The 15,003-nt window shown below is 40.0% G+C and overlaps 1 protein-coding gene across 12 annotated transcripts in view; it reads left to right on the top strand.

Moving 5' to 3' along the window:
• PHF20 (PHD finger protein 20) overlaps positions 1–15,003 on the top strand; it is a 75,287-nt gene that overhangs the window by 57,445 nt on the left and 2,839 nt on the right. For 8 of the 12 annotated variants that reach the window (XM_053958400.1, XM_053958408.1, XM_053958407.1 and 5 more), the window contains 4 exons: positions 1,075–1,174; positions 5,574–5,769; positions 8,026–8,425; positions 10,265–10,448. In XM_053958400.1, the coding sequence (XP_053814375.1) occupies positions 1,075–1,174; positions 5,574–5,769; positions 8,026–8,425; positions 10,265–10,448 (880 nt within the window). Of the gene's footprint in view, positions 1–1,074; positions 1,175–5,573; positions 5,770–8,025; positions 8,426–10,264; positions 10,449–11,977; positions 14,683–15,003 lie in introns of those variants that run through there. The other 4 variants (XM_053958409.1, XM_053958405.1, XM_053958403.1 and 1 more) reach the window with 2 other exon arrangements.

The raw sequence follows: 15,003 nt of genomic DNA, 5'->3' as shown, positions 1-15,003 counted from the left end.
TAAAGCTGGTGCTGGAAAGATGTTGGATGCTTCTAAAGCTGGTGCAACTGATCTGCACTGCAGGTTTGTGTTAGTAGAGCTACCTTTGAAATGGATAAAATGTTGGAGGTACAAGAATCAGTAAAGCATAATATTGCCTACTCCTGTGTGACATAAATATCTCTGGGATTTGATAACTGAATGTGGATTACTGTTTGAGGGTGTCAGGAAAATTAATCGGCAAACATGAGAGATTTATGTCCAAAAAGGAGACAGAGGAGTCCTTTTTACATTATTTGAATAAGGGGAGAGGCCATAGGGCATTCCCCTGGGGTCTCAAAGTTTTGGAGGATGCAGCCTCCTTTTTATCCAAATTTCCTGGCCACATTTCCCTCTCTTTCCCCATTGGCTGAGGTACTTGAGAGGTACAGACTTCCAGGTACGCCTGATACTGAAGTTTCCCTCTAATGTATAACCCTTTTTAATTTTTAATTCTTACAGATTTAGGGTTTTTCCCCATTGTTTCTTTCATCTTTCAATATCCAGTTTCATTTATCAGCAAAACTACAGTTTGTTTGTAAAGGCAAATATCTTTTTCCATTCATCAATCAGTGGAATCCTTCCCATTGATTCTTTTATCTCTCAGTGCTAGTTTTATCTACCACTGACCCACAGTTTGTTTGTAAAGACAAATCTGTCATTCCTCTCAAGGAGAAAGCTTTTGAATTCAGAAAAATTGATCTGTTTTGGTGAAAAAAGCTTGATTGCTCTGTTGGCTATCCTGGTTACGTGCACATGCATCTCATGAAAGATTTTCATTTCCAAAGGGAATATTTTTGTACCTTTCAGAATCTCTGCTTCTGCTTTTTAACTGTCATTCTCCAGAAGCATACATGAAAAATGTGTGAGGAGGGCTCACATTTTATTATAGTCTGATTCTGTAATGTATTTGTTTGTAAGTGGAAGATGGGGTGTGGATATTAATAGACCTTTTTGTCTTAAAATATGTAGATCCTGTGTTTCTTAATTGACATAATGGTATTGAGCTCCTCCATCCTTCATTTCTATTAATGTGCACTTCTTGACTTTGAACAGTGTGAAGAGTGTCTGTGCTGGCAGCATGGAGTCTGTATGGGCCTACTGGAAGATAATATACCTGAGAAATATACGTGCTATATTTGCCAAGATCCTCCAGGTACAGAAATTTAAGGTTACAGACCCTTGTTACATATGTAGTAAATCAGATAGTTTATCTGTATCTAATCTGTATCTATATCTATCTCTCTAAAAAACTACACTATTTTTCCCCCCACCTGTGTCTGTCACTGTAGGTAAGTTTCAGTTTCAGAAAGTTTTAATTTATGTGAATGTCCATGAGTTGATATTATGGAATTACAGAAGGACAGGAATGGAGAAGACTGTTTTCACTGACCATCTGTCACCATATTTGCTGTAGTAAGGATTGTACTGTCTGACTATGGCAAATGAGTGTAGAAAACACTCAGGAAGCTCAAGCAAAGACTCCCCATGGGTACATCTTAGAGGATGTGGCTGCAGTTCTCCCCCAGCAAATTCGGCTGCTGCATTCTTTAAAATAAGACAGTGGAAGGCTCCTGACTCTCCTCAGCAGTGGCTCTTGTGGTTGTCTGCATTACCTGCTGTCCTGGTTTGACACTGGCCCAAGGCCAGCCACCCCCAGAAGCCGCTCGCTCACCCTCTCCTGCTTCAGCTAGGCAGAAGAGAGAAAAATTTAACAAAGGATTCATGAGTTGAGACTAGGAGAAAACACCCCAAGAATAAAACAGCCTTAACTTAGAGATACAAGGTAAATTTATTACCAACAAAGTCAGAGGAGGATAATGAGAAATAAAATGAGCCCTTAAAACACCTTTTCTTCCCTCAACCCCTCCCTCCTTTCCACCAGCCGTGCAGGGAAACGGGGTGTGGGGGTTTGGTCAGTTCATCACTCAAGGTTTTCTTCCACTGCTCAGGGAGAGAAGTTGTTTCCACATGAGACCATGGGGTCCCTCCCGTGGGAGACAGTTCTCTGTGAATTTCTCCAGTGTGGTTTACCAATCTCACGAGCAGCAGTCTGCCCAAAACTGCTGCAACGTGAGCCCCTCCCACGGGCACACAGTCCTCCCAAAACTGCTGCAGCGTGGGTCACTCGTCCACGGGGTGCAGTCCTCCAAGGACAGGCTGCTCCAGCCTGCAAGCAGGGGCCCTCTCTCTCTCCACCGGGTCTCCCACCGGATCACAGCCTCCTCCAGGCATCCACCCACTCCAGCGTGAGCATCTCCCCCACGGGCTGTGGGTGGATCTCTGCATCCCCTGTGAATCCCCCTGGGCTGCAGGGGCACAGCTGCTTCACCGTGGTCCTCACCACAGCCTGCAGAGGAACCTTGACTGGCACCTGGAGCATGTCCTCCCCCTCCTTCTCCACTGACCTTGGTGTCACCATGTTGCTTCCCTCACATGTTCTCACCTCTTCCTCTTCTCAGACTAAAAGAAAAAACTGTGCACCTTTGTTTTGATTTTCCTCTTAAATCTGTTATCACAGAGGCGTTACTGACCTCTCAAATTAGGCCAGCTTTGGCCAGCAGCATGTCCATCTTCAGAGCCATCAAGGACTGGCTCTGCCAGACATGTTGGAAGCTTCCAGCAGCTTCTCACAGAAGCCACCTCTGTGGCCACTGGCGCCCCACCCCCCCCACCAAAACCAGGCTGTGCAAAACCAACACGCCTGCAATAACCTGTATATTGGTATTTACCTGGGGGAACACAGTCAGAATTGATTAAGCAATATGTTCTCTCCTCCTTAGCAGACATTTTGAAATGTCTTAGTGTTGGAAAATCCCAGCTCTACAGAGATGGGGCAACTGAGAGGCATTTTAAAGGATTTTATTCTATTATCAGTCTCGTAGAAGGGTGAGACATAAGAGGTGTAAAACCCAATGCCATTCCATCAGAAGCCAACCTATTTCCTAGTTACAATACCTTATAAATGTTTTTCAGCCCATTAGCTTTTGCCACACAATGCTGCTAATACTTCTCACACTTACCACCTATTATTTTACCCTACATGGTCTTCCTACAATGCATCTTTCATAGTTCTAATTCTCCAAAATTATCTGGTCTTTTTACAACCATCATTTGAAACTTGTTTCTAATTCAATCTCTCAACCATGTCATCTCTATTCCATGGCCTTTCTAATTCAGCACACCTTATCTCAGAGTTTGCATACAGATGTACAAGACTCTGTGAGCTTTCTGTCCAGTTTTGAGAATCCTTTACAAATCCATTTCTCACATCTTAGTCCATCTTACACAGTAGGTAAAATTACATTTAGACAAATATTTTCTGACTTTCTACTGTATTTATTACAAAGCCTTGCCAAAAGTGAAAATGAATGAGATTTGGACTTGAGTCCGTGGTTATAAATGGCAAGAAAATGGATCTCTGTTCACCTGATTAGAAGACTTTTTTGCTTTATATACATATTTGGATTGTGATCCCAGGTTTTCTTGGCTGTTGACAGCTACCAACTCTTTTGTACTTCAACTCATACATTTGTTTAGTGTGTTTACTACTGTTGTTTGTACTCTCAGCAATGAAGACATGCTACACCTAAATTTTAAACTTTTACTACTGAGACAGCAGTGTATTTTAAGATTTCTTTCGAGTATCTTGCTTCTGGAATTTTAACCTTCTGTTAAACATATTTTGCTTTATGTCAGTTGAAGGTTGTTTTAAATGGAACTAAAATGCACTTGCAAACTGAAGTTGTGTCGTCACACTTGAATGACTGCTTTTGTGCAGAAACTGATTACAGCTTCATTTGTTTAATTCATCTTTAAATATTAATTTGAAGATTCTGAAGTTTACATTGGAGGGGACTTAATTTTTACCTCCGTCTTGAAAAAGGAAAACATGTCCAACTTTTTGACTGCAAAGATGGCTTTCCAGTGACTTGGTTTTGGCTTGAACTGAGCTAATAGGCTGTATGAATCTACAAAGAAGTGGCTTTTAAAACTGAGCATGGCTATTCAGCAAACTCTTACTTAGGAGCTTTCCCCAGTCTACACTGCTGGGACTTGTAACAGCACCACTCTTTTGATTAGAAGTAAAAAGCAAATTTAGTGTAATTTTGTCTAAAAATTGTACTAACTGCTGTTTTACTCAGGTCTTTTTGAGTTGGGTAGGATTTTTAAGAGATTTGTTAACATTTACCCTTGCTTAAACATGATCAAGGTGATTATGTGGCACAATTGCTTGTGGGCAATTGTGGTGTCTCCTCTTAAGGTCATATACTTCAAAAGGGAGCACTTTTTATCTCAGGGTGCACATCACCTCAGTTGTTCAGGTGACCATGAAGCTCTCAAAGTCTCTATTTTACTCTTGTGGACTGAACTGTACTTTCTGTGACAGATGTCAGCTTCTCTAATGCAGAAATTAATGAGGGAGGGCCAGTGCAGGTGGCCAGGAGTGTCTCCAATGTGGTTCTGACCATACCAAAAATTCTGCTTGCCTTCCTGCTTGATAGAGTGTATCTACCTGGAAGGTTGAGCTGATACATCTCTCAAAATTATTTTTTACCCTGTCATGATTTCTAATGCCACCTAATACCCATGGATTTCTATGTAGCGCAGTCTTACTCTGCTGCCTAGTAACTCCCTTTTTCTTTTTTTTTAGCTTCTCCTCTAGTCAATGTTAACCTGCTTATATTGGAGACCTTTTTGCGATTATGTTTCCCAGTCTGTGCTCCAGTTTTATCTCTGGTTTTGTGGGCTTGCTGCCTGGGCTGTACATAGGCAGTGACTGATTTGGTTGTTCCTCTGGGTGGTGAGCTGTCCACTGAGAATATCTGTAGTAAATGTACATTTTACAGGGTATGGGGGAGCTTTTGTTAGGTATTTAACGTGAAGGTTTTTTGTGTGTGTTTGCAATTTAGCAAGCATCTTGCCTTGTAATACCATTTGTTTGGCAGTTTAAGTTACTTCTGTTGATGCATTTATCACATTCAACACTGTTTTATTTCAGCTGTTGCTGATATTCAGTATCAAGAGATAATACTGATCTCTCTTAAGAGAGAATTATCATTATTAATAGCTTGACTTAGGCAAGTTTTCTATCAGAACCTTTTCCTTGATTCCTTCAAAATGTATTTTTGCACGACTGTAATAATACATGTTGAAGTTAAAAACAAGACCACTGGGAAGCTGATTGCCTTTTTCTTCATTTTACTGTCTGCAAAGAGCTACAGTCAGACTGTAACTTCTGTCATAACCATGGTTAGACTAGACAGTGTGATACCCTGCTAAAAATACACCTTTCTCAGCCTCATCTGTAACTGCCTGTTGTGGATGTCTTTTGGTGGAAGTTGGGGGTCTGAATTTTTTTACAGTTGGGCAGAGGTTTTTGGCTTCTTACTTCACAAGTTCTTCACTTCTTCATTGGTTATGTCTGCTGTTACAGGATCTTCTTTGGTTCTGTTGATAAGAACAAATAAGCTGTTACAGTACCTAGAGGTAATCAGAATTACTACCAGCAATGTCAACATTTCATTTTAACTCACTCATTACTGTCACTTTAGGTCAGAGGTCCAGCTTAAAGTACTGGTATGAAAAGGAGTGGTTAAGTAATGGTCACATGCATGGCTTAGCATTTTTGGAAGAAAATTACTCCCATCAGAATGCCAAGAAGATAGTGGCCACTCACCAGCTGCTTGGTGATGTACAGCGAGTGATCGAAGTCCTGCACGGGCTGCAGCTGAAGATGAGCATATTACAGTAAGCAGTATTTAAGTACCAGCTGGCACGTTCTCCTCGGGAATTTTAGACTGCAAGTATAAAAATAACCAGAAATTCAGACTTGAATTTGTACTCTGTGGATTTATAACATAGTTTGAATTGCTGATGTGATCTTGAGAAAGGACTTGGCTGTTTGAAAACTGTTTTAAGTGGGTTGAGTGTAAATGGACAATGTGTATAGAAAGGGTTAAACTAATAAAACTATTGACAGTTTTTCCTGAATCACCCAAATTTTAAGTAAGAACAGGATAGACTTATAAGCCATGGCACCATTTTTGCAGCTTGCTTTCTCCATTCCAGAAAATCTGGTCATAGCTTGTCCAAGAGGAATCAGATATTTTTGTTTGGTACAGTATCTTGTTTTGGTGCAGTGGGAGAGTGTTTGCACTCTCAGCAACATGCAGCTCTTCATTTCTGAAAGTCATTTCAGCTATATCTGCAGAAAATAACAATTATTTACATAAAATATTTTTTTCTATCAAGTTGACTTTTTTTTGTGTATTTTCCTATTTAAAGTCATCCTTGGGTTCTGATGACTGAAAAAAAATTACCTCAAATCCAGCAGTTTTAAATTTATTGAATTCCATAATTGTAATTTATTAGTTAATAAATTGCAAGGCAGCAGGTATTTGGAAAACAAAGTGATTTTGGCATTCTTTAGACCCTTTCCCCTAATCTGTGGTAATGCAGGAGGTCCACTGACATGGAATAATGCTTAAAGGAAGACAGGAGCCATTTTAACATAGGGTTTTGCTTTTCCATTATAGGATCCTTTAGTTAGATCTCTAAGTAATCTCCTTCTTTTTTGGAGACTGAAACAAATACTGTAAGGCCACTCCTTGGGCCTTTTTGTAAAGAGTGACATTTGAGTTTCAGGCTTTCCGGTTTTCAATTGAGATTTACTTAGTACTGAGGTAGGGAGCACTGGGCGTATATGTGATGGGTGCTGCAGGTTTTGTTCCTTTTCTTTCCCATGCTGAAGCCAGTATGATGGCCTGGCTTACTTAAAGGTGAGGTGCAGTACTGTTTGGCTCATCTGGTTAAAAGCTTCAGCTGCTGTTTTCTTTATCACTATATAAATTAGAAGGGATTTGAAAAATTGCTGAATTAGAATTATTATATTGTTGATGCAGATCAACAGATAGAAGATGATTTCACAGGTGCCTGAAATTGTTAGGAGTTGCTCAGTGTTTCAAGGTGGTTGCTCAGTGTTTCAAGGAGGTGGCAAAGGACCCCAGGTGACCCTGGCAGTGCCATGGGAGGGTGAACCTTCAGCAGGCAGGAGTTAAAAGGTTATTCAAGTATTAGCATTTGAATTTTCATCCTTAGGTAACTGGTGCATCATTTTTCAGAAAAAAAAAAAAATCTGTCTTTTGTAAAATTATACCTTGCTCTGTTTTGAGTGAAATACAGTTTCTTCAGGTGTAGCAGATGAGTGGAGCTCAAACAGAAAGCTTTGGTAAATGAACACCTGGCTTTCACTTTTCCAGGTGAACAGCTAGAAAAGCTGGATCAGCTGAATAGAGCAAGTCCATCCACCTTTGCAAGGAAGCAGCAGGGGGCTTGAGGGCAGCCCCCCACTTCCTGTGCAGCCCAATGCAGCAGGTGCTTTAGAGTCAGGATTTGCTCTGCTGTTTTCCTGCAGCCTGTAGCAGATGAGCTGCCAGCCCTTTGAAGATAGCAGAGTATTGTGCTTTACTCTCCTTTTACTGCTGTTTTGATGCCTTACAGAAGGAAGAAGAGGGGTTACAATGCTCACTCTGAATCTTTCGTTTGTTATATCTGTAATAATCTGATATCTAAAGTTGTCCCTTCTGCTGGAATAAATATTGTATTAGTCAATTTGAAGACAATTAAAATAAGAATTTTTCTAAGAACAGATGAAGGGAACTGTGGCCACTATGGAATACCACTACAATGTACAGTGTTGGTGCACCATACCTTTACTAAAAATAGTCCAGTTAAAATTAATTTCTGCTGCTAATAAATTGAAAATATTGAAGCAAAATGTTCCGTGAAGGGCCAACATTGGTGAGAAGTTGTATGTGTCTGTTCGCAACTTATCCTTCAAGTTTTTTCTTAATCCAAACACTTGGCTTTTTTTTTTTTCTTTTTTTTCTTTTTTTTTTTTTTTTTTTTTGCTTAATTATTACTTAGTTTCTTTGTGCAAGAGGGTAGTTTGCTTAGTCTCTTTGGCATTTCAATAGGATGGTTTACTTTTTTATGTTTGAACAGAAATAAAGAACACCCTGACTTAAAGCTTTGGTGTCATCCATGGAAGCACATCACAGTGGATGAAAAAATCCATACAAAACACATCATTCACTTTGAGGAAAACTGTTGCAAAGAGGAGACAGCAAGTTACAGAACTTGGAATGGGACAGTTGAGAAACCCTCAACAATTCCTTCTGTGGAGGAATCTTACATTACAAGTGAACACTGTTACCAGAAGCCTCGGGCCTACTACCCTGCCATAGAGCAGAGGCTGGTTGTGGAAACAAGAGGTTCAGCCATGGATGATGGCGTAAACAGAATAAGGGAAAATGGGGATGATACCTTCTCAGAGAGGTTTGGCTGGAATCTGGACCAAGAAATATGCAAGATGGAAAATGAATCTAAACACAATTACTCTAAGGTATTTTTATTAAAATAGCCCTCTCTGGTAAAGAGCATATGTTTTCCTGGCTACCTGCAAACCTCAGCCTTTTTTAATACTTTTTGGTCTGTTTGTGTTTATTTTTTTTTTTTTTTGTTAGACTGTTTAATTTAAGTTGCCAGTAACAACTAAAATGATAAATGTGATCAACTCCTTCATTTTATATTATAATGAAAAAATCTAGGTTGACTTCTGGACCTCAAGTTGTTTCAAGAGTGTGGACCATGCATTATGGTCCACGGGTAGTTCATTGATGCTTACTTTTGTGTGTCAAATGAAACATAACCACTAGCAGAGAGAACAGGCCAAGCATGTATGATACTACGAAATACACTGGTAGGCCAGCTTCTGATTATGTCCATCTTGTTTCCTTATTCTGTCTAATAGCTAAATTAATGTTAGGTTTTCCAGGCAGCATTTCAAGATTGAAAGGAAAAAAAGGTGTCAGCCCGAAGTGATTTTTTTTTTTAAGACTGATTACCATGGAATAGTCCTGTATATTCTTCCTACTGGAGCACTTCAGGTTTAGCTTTTCAATGCTTGGTTCTCATTGTCAGCTCTGTCAGCCTAGTAGAGGCCTTTCTGCTCTCCAGTGTAAAAAAATTTGCTTCTATTAATACCAATTCCTATGAAATGTGGGCGGAGAAATACTGAAAACCCTCTGGGAAATGAAACTCCTCTGGGAGTGAAGCCCTCTGCTCTAGGGAAGCCCGGCTAGGGGAGCTGTGGGTGTTCACCTAGAGAAGGATCCAGGTAGACCTGAGAGCCCCTTCCAGTGCCTAAAGGGCTCCTGGAGAACCAGACTTGGGACAAGGGATGGAGGACAGGACAAGAGGGAATGGCCTTAAGATGACAGAGTCTAGATTTTAAATGGGGTATTGGGAAGAAATTCTTCCTGTGAGGGTGGTGAGGCCCTGGCACAGGGTGCCAAGAGAAGCTGGGGCTGCCCCTGGATCCCTGGAAGTGTCCACGGCCAGCTTGGACGGGGCTTGGAGCAACTTGGGATAGTGGAAGGTGTCCCTGCCCATGGCAGGTGTTGGAACTAGATGACCTTTAAAGGCCTCTTCCAACCCAAACTATTGTACAATTGTATGATTCCATTAAATACCAGCGCCCTTTTTTTAGATTAAAGGTTAGGATAGCTCTTATTTCATCCATACGTAAGTTGTAATTTGCTACTTTTAACTTCTCTATCAGTCTCTTGAGATTGTGCAATGTTTCCTAGAAAGGCAAATATTTTAGTTCTTCAGTCTTAAAGAGTGTTTTTTTAAAGGGCTGTATTTCAGCAGAAGGTTGAGAAAAGTAGTGGAGGAGAATGAGCACTGCTGATGTTGTAGTCAAGTTTTGTAAGGAGTGGTAATGCTTGTTTGGAGATGGTTCAGCAAAAGTTTTAGTAGAATTTAGATTAGATTCCTTAAGGAAAAATCCCTTTTCACTCCTGAATTGTTTGCTCTTTAGTTGGTAATTGTCAGGTGAAAAACAGCTTCAGCATTCCCTGAGATGCACAGATGCAGTTCAGATCAGTCAGGATCTTCCAGATGAAAAGTGGCAGGGAGATAACTACACATGTGTATGTTACCTTCAGAAAACCAGATGCTTGTGAAGTACAAATAGTTTTTAGCAAAATACCCATAAAAATATGTTTGTATTTAGATCTTCTTACCTAAACCAGGTTAGTGTCTGTATATGGTCTGTGTCTCTCTCACTCACTGGTCTGTGATGAGCTCAGCAATTACAGGGGACTGGGAGGACTCAGGCAGTTCGGCTCTCCAATTCTCTTTCACTGTAACAAGTATTTAATGTGTGTGTTTCTGCTAGGTGAGAGAGTCTGTCTCTAAGAAGGTCTCTCCAGAGGAAGCTATTGAAATGAAATTGCTGGAAAAAGATAAAGAAGGAGTAGTGAACTCACAGCTGCAGTGGCAGCTTAATCTTTTAGCTCATGTGGAATCTCTTCAAGATGAAGTCATACACAGAATGGATTTCATTGAGAAGGAGCTAGATGGTAAGTAGTGTTATTCTAATTTAAAAACTTTCTTTTTTTTTAACTGAACTACCTGTTCAAAACACGTTAACCAGAATTTTACTTCCTCAGGTGTACAAAGAGATTAATGTTTCATTATCACATTTTCTAAATAGAAAACAGACATGCTGCTGATGTAGGAGGTGGATTTTAAAACAAAGAACAGAATTTCACAGAACAAGTTCTAGTTAGGTCATCTCTAAATAGTTGTATCAGATGTTGTATTGGAACATCTTTGTGTCTTTTTGGGATTAGGTTTGTGTCATTCTCCAAAACTCTTCTGTGTGTCTGCATTTCTCTGTTCTTCAGGGCCTTGCTGGCTATGTTAGCCCATTCTGAGTGGCCTCTTCAATGCACAAGGCTCTTAGCCTTTCCTCTCTCTTCCAAATTCTTCACTTAAATGTTTTTTCAGATTTTCATAGTAATGGGAAACTTACAAACCCTTTGTGTTGCATAAAGTGATTCAGGATAGTCTTCTTTACATTGTTAAGTCTGACCATTGGTTGTGTAGTGGTTATAACAGCAGCTTTACTTCCAGGGGAATCCAACTTCTGCCCAAGTAAGAGCCCTCTCTTTGTAAGTAAGGTACTGAAAAGTTGGACACTAAAGGGCTGTTTCAGGTAAAGAAGATCAGTCAGGGCTGTATTGCCTAAAGAAGCTCTGGTTCCAAAAAGTTAGACTCTTTGTACCTGCTGCTGAGCAGGGGTCTGTGCAGTGTGTTGCTGCTTTGAGCAGGAACTTTCTTACTCCAAGGTGGGATGTGTCAGAACCAGTGATGCTGCTGGTTCTGCAGCAGCATGGGTAAAATTTACCTGTTGATCTGGTTGGTGGCAGTGGTTGCTCTTGGTAGAAGTATTTATTTTGTCTTCAAGGTTTCAGTTTCCATCTGCAATACTGTCAACATCCCCAGAACTCATCATAGTCCAACCTGACCACCTTCCTAGTGAGCGTGTTACATTGTCACTTGACTTGTCTTCTGCTCAGTGGGATTTCTTGTTTCCCACTGAGAAGCTTTTTAAAGCAGGAGTTTATTTTCCTTGTGGAGCACTCTGCTGATTCGAGCTTTAGATCTTCATCCCTGTTTTGTGTTACCCAGTTCTGTCTTGGTCAGTTGTGTTCTGTATTGATGACAGATTTCTTTGGTTATGATAATCCCATTTTTGATGGTGTAAACTCCTGTACCACAGCATCTTTGCCCTGAAATTGACACAGGTCAGAAGAAATTTAGCATGAGGTTTCACAATGTCTGGTCCAGAGTTTTCCTTCTCTGCTTTTTCCTAGGAGCAGCAACTTCTCCCCCCATCCCCATGTGAATTATTTGGTTATATATGAAAAGTTACTTGCAAAGATTGGTGTGAGGTGTTCAGTTTTATGATTTCTCAAATAACAATAAGAATATTGCCCACTACCTTCTCAAGATTTACAAAAGATTTAAAGAATTCTTATTTTGTGACTTCAGATGAGCTGTTTGCTGAGAACTGCAGTAGTGACAGATTTTGTTTCCTTTGCAGTTCTGGAGAGTTGGCTGGATTACACAGGAGAGCTGCAACCCCCAGAACCACTGGCCCGACTCCCCCAGCTCAAACATTGCATAAAGCAGCTGATAACAGACTTGGGCAAAGTGCAGCAGATCGCGCTGTGCTGCTCCACATGAGGCTGGACAGCTCTGGGCTGTGACTGCAAAGCTGGAGTGTCTGATGGGAGCACATCTGAATCTGTACTTTAAACTAGCATGCTGGTTGCATGGGATGCAGATTGACTTCAGGGACTTGTGAAGAAGTGTTGTTCAAAAAAGAGCAAAAGGTTATTTCAGGTCTATTAGACAATTATAATGCTGTGGAAAAGGTCATACTCTTGCCTCCAGAAGTTGCCTGTTGGTTGATAAGTTACACTCAAATTTTCACTCCCTACAAGTTGCTTATCAAAACGGTAGACTTTTTCATGCTTAAATTGACTAAAAATTGTGCCACTGAAGAACAGAGTTCTAAGAGCCAAAAAAATTTGGTTGACAGGGGTTGTAAATAACTTTGCATAGTTTAAGTGACTCATGTCATGTTTTATTTCTTCTGGTTTATGCATACTAGCACTCAGTATTTAATCATTAGGAGATGTTATAACAGTTTCAGACTTAGTAAGTATGAATGTCCAGCTCTTGACTCTTAAGTGTTATGTGGAGGTTTTCAAGTAACAGTGGCCTGACCCACACTTCTGTTACAGTAAATAATGTAGCAGGAGGTCACAGGTGGATTGCACTTATTTTCAGAATAAATGATTGTTTTTCCATATTTATCCTCTCACTGTCACATGACTTGGTACTGGGGAAGCCCATGAAGGTGGTGTTTATGTGTATTCTTGAGCTCTTAAATCTGCCTATCCTGTGCCTCCTGCAGCAGTTGCTGGGGGGATCCCTTCATTGCAGCCGTATGGAATGCCGCCGGGAAAGGACTGGAGCCACGCTCTGAGTTCAGACTGCAGCATGGTCTGTCATGGATGTGATACATTTTCTACCCATTTGTTAATAATTGCCATTCCGGTTATGTTTGGAAACTAGATGTTTTTCAATACTCTGGATGTGTTCATTGTAAAGACATGCTATGAATGTGTGGTTTTGGGAATCAGTTTTTGTGTAAATAAAGCCTCAAGATCTATGCATGAGGTGCTGTCCTTGCAGACAGTGAGTGGGTTATTATCTTAAATGTTCACAAAGTCCCTTTTTATACCTTAAGTTTTAATTTTGAGTTCATATTTCCTTTGTGATAGAGGTGACAAGGCTGCTGATGTTCAGTCAGGTTATAAAGAACCTTTGGAATGTAGCGAGCATTTGAGAGGTTCAGAGTCTTTCAGCTGCAGATCACCACTCCTGAAATAATGGCTGTAAGTTCAGTTTTCCTTCACAGACGCTGCTGAGTTCAGTTCCCTGTGGAACACAGTGAGCTGGTTTTGCAATGAGAGGGTGTCCTTAAAAAACTGGATTTGTTACCCTTATTTTATTGTGTGCAGTGGTACTACCAAAAGGTAACATTCAAACAAGAGTTGTAATGGAAAGGCCCATATCTGTACAAATTACTAATTTTGAATATATATTTGCAATGTTTTTATTCTGCAAAGAATAATGGAAATTTGAAATACCCAGTATTATTGTAGGAGTTACAGTCTCTACATGGTGAATATTTTATTTCCTTCAGAAAACAAAATAATTAGGCTGCTCTAGGTGGTAACTAAGACTTTTATGCCAAGATTCAGTTCAGGCAATAATTTGTCTCACAGTTTTATAGTACTATATTGGTATGTAGTGAATACAACGTATTCAACAGAGCAGAAAAACAAACTTTCATTTCTGTAACACAATTGGAATAAAGTTTACATGGTATTTTAAGGATCACTGGGCTCTCTGAAGATGAGACCAATGCTTACACCTTGGCTCATTCCTGTCAGGTACCTGAGCTCACGTAGTTCTGGAGGAGGTGGTGGTGACCAGACAACCAGAACAGCATCAGAGGAGCCTCCCAGGCAGCTGGTGATTTTCAGGTGAAATAGACCAGAAGAGGTGTTTGTGGTTACAGTCTGTAAAGCAGGACACAGCTTTGTGGGAACAGCTTGGTTGTGCTCCCAGTCTAAGGGCATTCAAGCACTCAGTCTCTGAGCTGGCTTATTGCTCCAAAGGGGGATTTCTTCTCAAGCAATGGCTTTTGTGTGCTCATTGTGTATTTTCACTTGTCAGTTTATTTTTGCTCAGGACAGTATTGGAGGTTTGGAAGAAATGGCATTTCCCATGGGTAGATCAAGTTGCAGACCCTGGAGACTTGCATCCCTTCACTAGTGCTGGGGAAGCCCTTGCAGATAAAGACTGAAAATATTTATTTAAAATACAGTAGTACTTCTCGTATTCAGGGAAGATTGTTCATTGTGCTCTGCCTGGATTCATTTCTGTCCCTTTTTTTGCAAGTTTCCTCATTGTTTTTTTTTGTCTGGACCAACTGTTCAGGCTGACAGGTCACTTTTTTATTTCTTTAAATCACTGGTAAGTGAATGCAATGTGGAGCCTTGATGAACTGAGCAAACATTGCACTGTGGGTACACATGTGTTTGTTGATGCACTATTAGAACCAAGGGGGGCTGTACATAGAATTTTGTTTTGGAGCAATATTTGGAAAACTTGAAAACTTCTGTATCTTGGTATTTGGAATAAATAAAAAATAGGTTTTTGTTGTTTAAATTCTTAGTAAAGTCTTTGTTTCAATTAATGATAAAGTAATTTTGGAATTTTTTCCTTCACATCACTTTGAAATGCAAGTACTGTAGTTTGTCAGGTATATATATCTCTTAACCGTTGCAAAAGTCTGGAAATTACTATTTCCCAGATCTATGTTATATAAATATCCTTAATAGTGTGTTGGATATTGTTTAATGAGGAGCTCATACATTTTGTTCCCAAATTCTAATATATGTATTATATTAGTACCAATATATGTAATATTAGTACCTAGTATGTGTGATCTGACCCTAATTTTTGTTCTATTTGGATGAGCAGCCTGTC

Source organism: Vidua chalybeata, chromosome 17, assembly GCF_026979565.1.
Source record: "Vidua chalybeata isolate OUT-0048 chromosome 17, bVidCha1 merged haplotype, whole genome shotgun sequence".
Taxonomy (NCBI): domain Eukaryota; kingdom Metazoa; phylum Chordata; class Aves; order Passeriformes; family Viduidae; genus Vidua; species Vidua chalybeata.
This window is presented reverse-complemented; position numbering and strand designations above follow the sequence as displayed.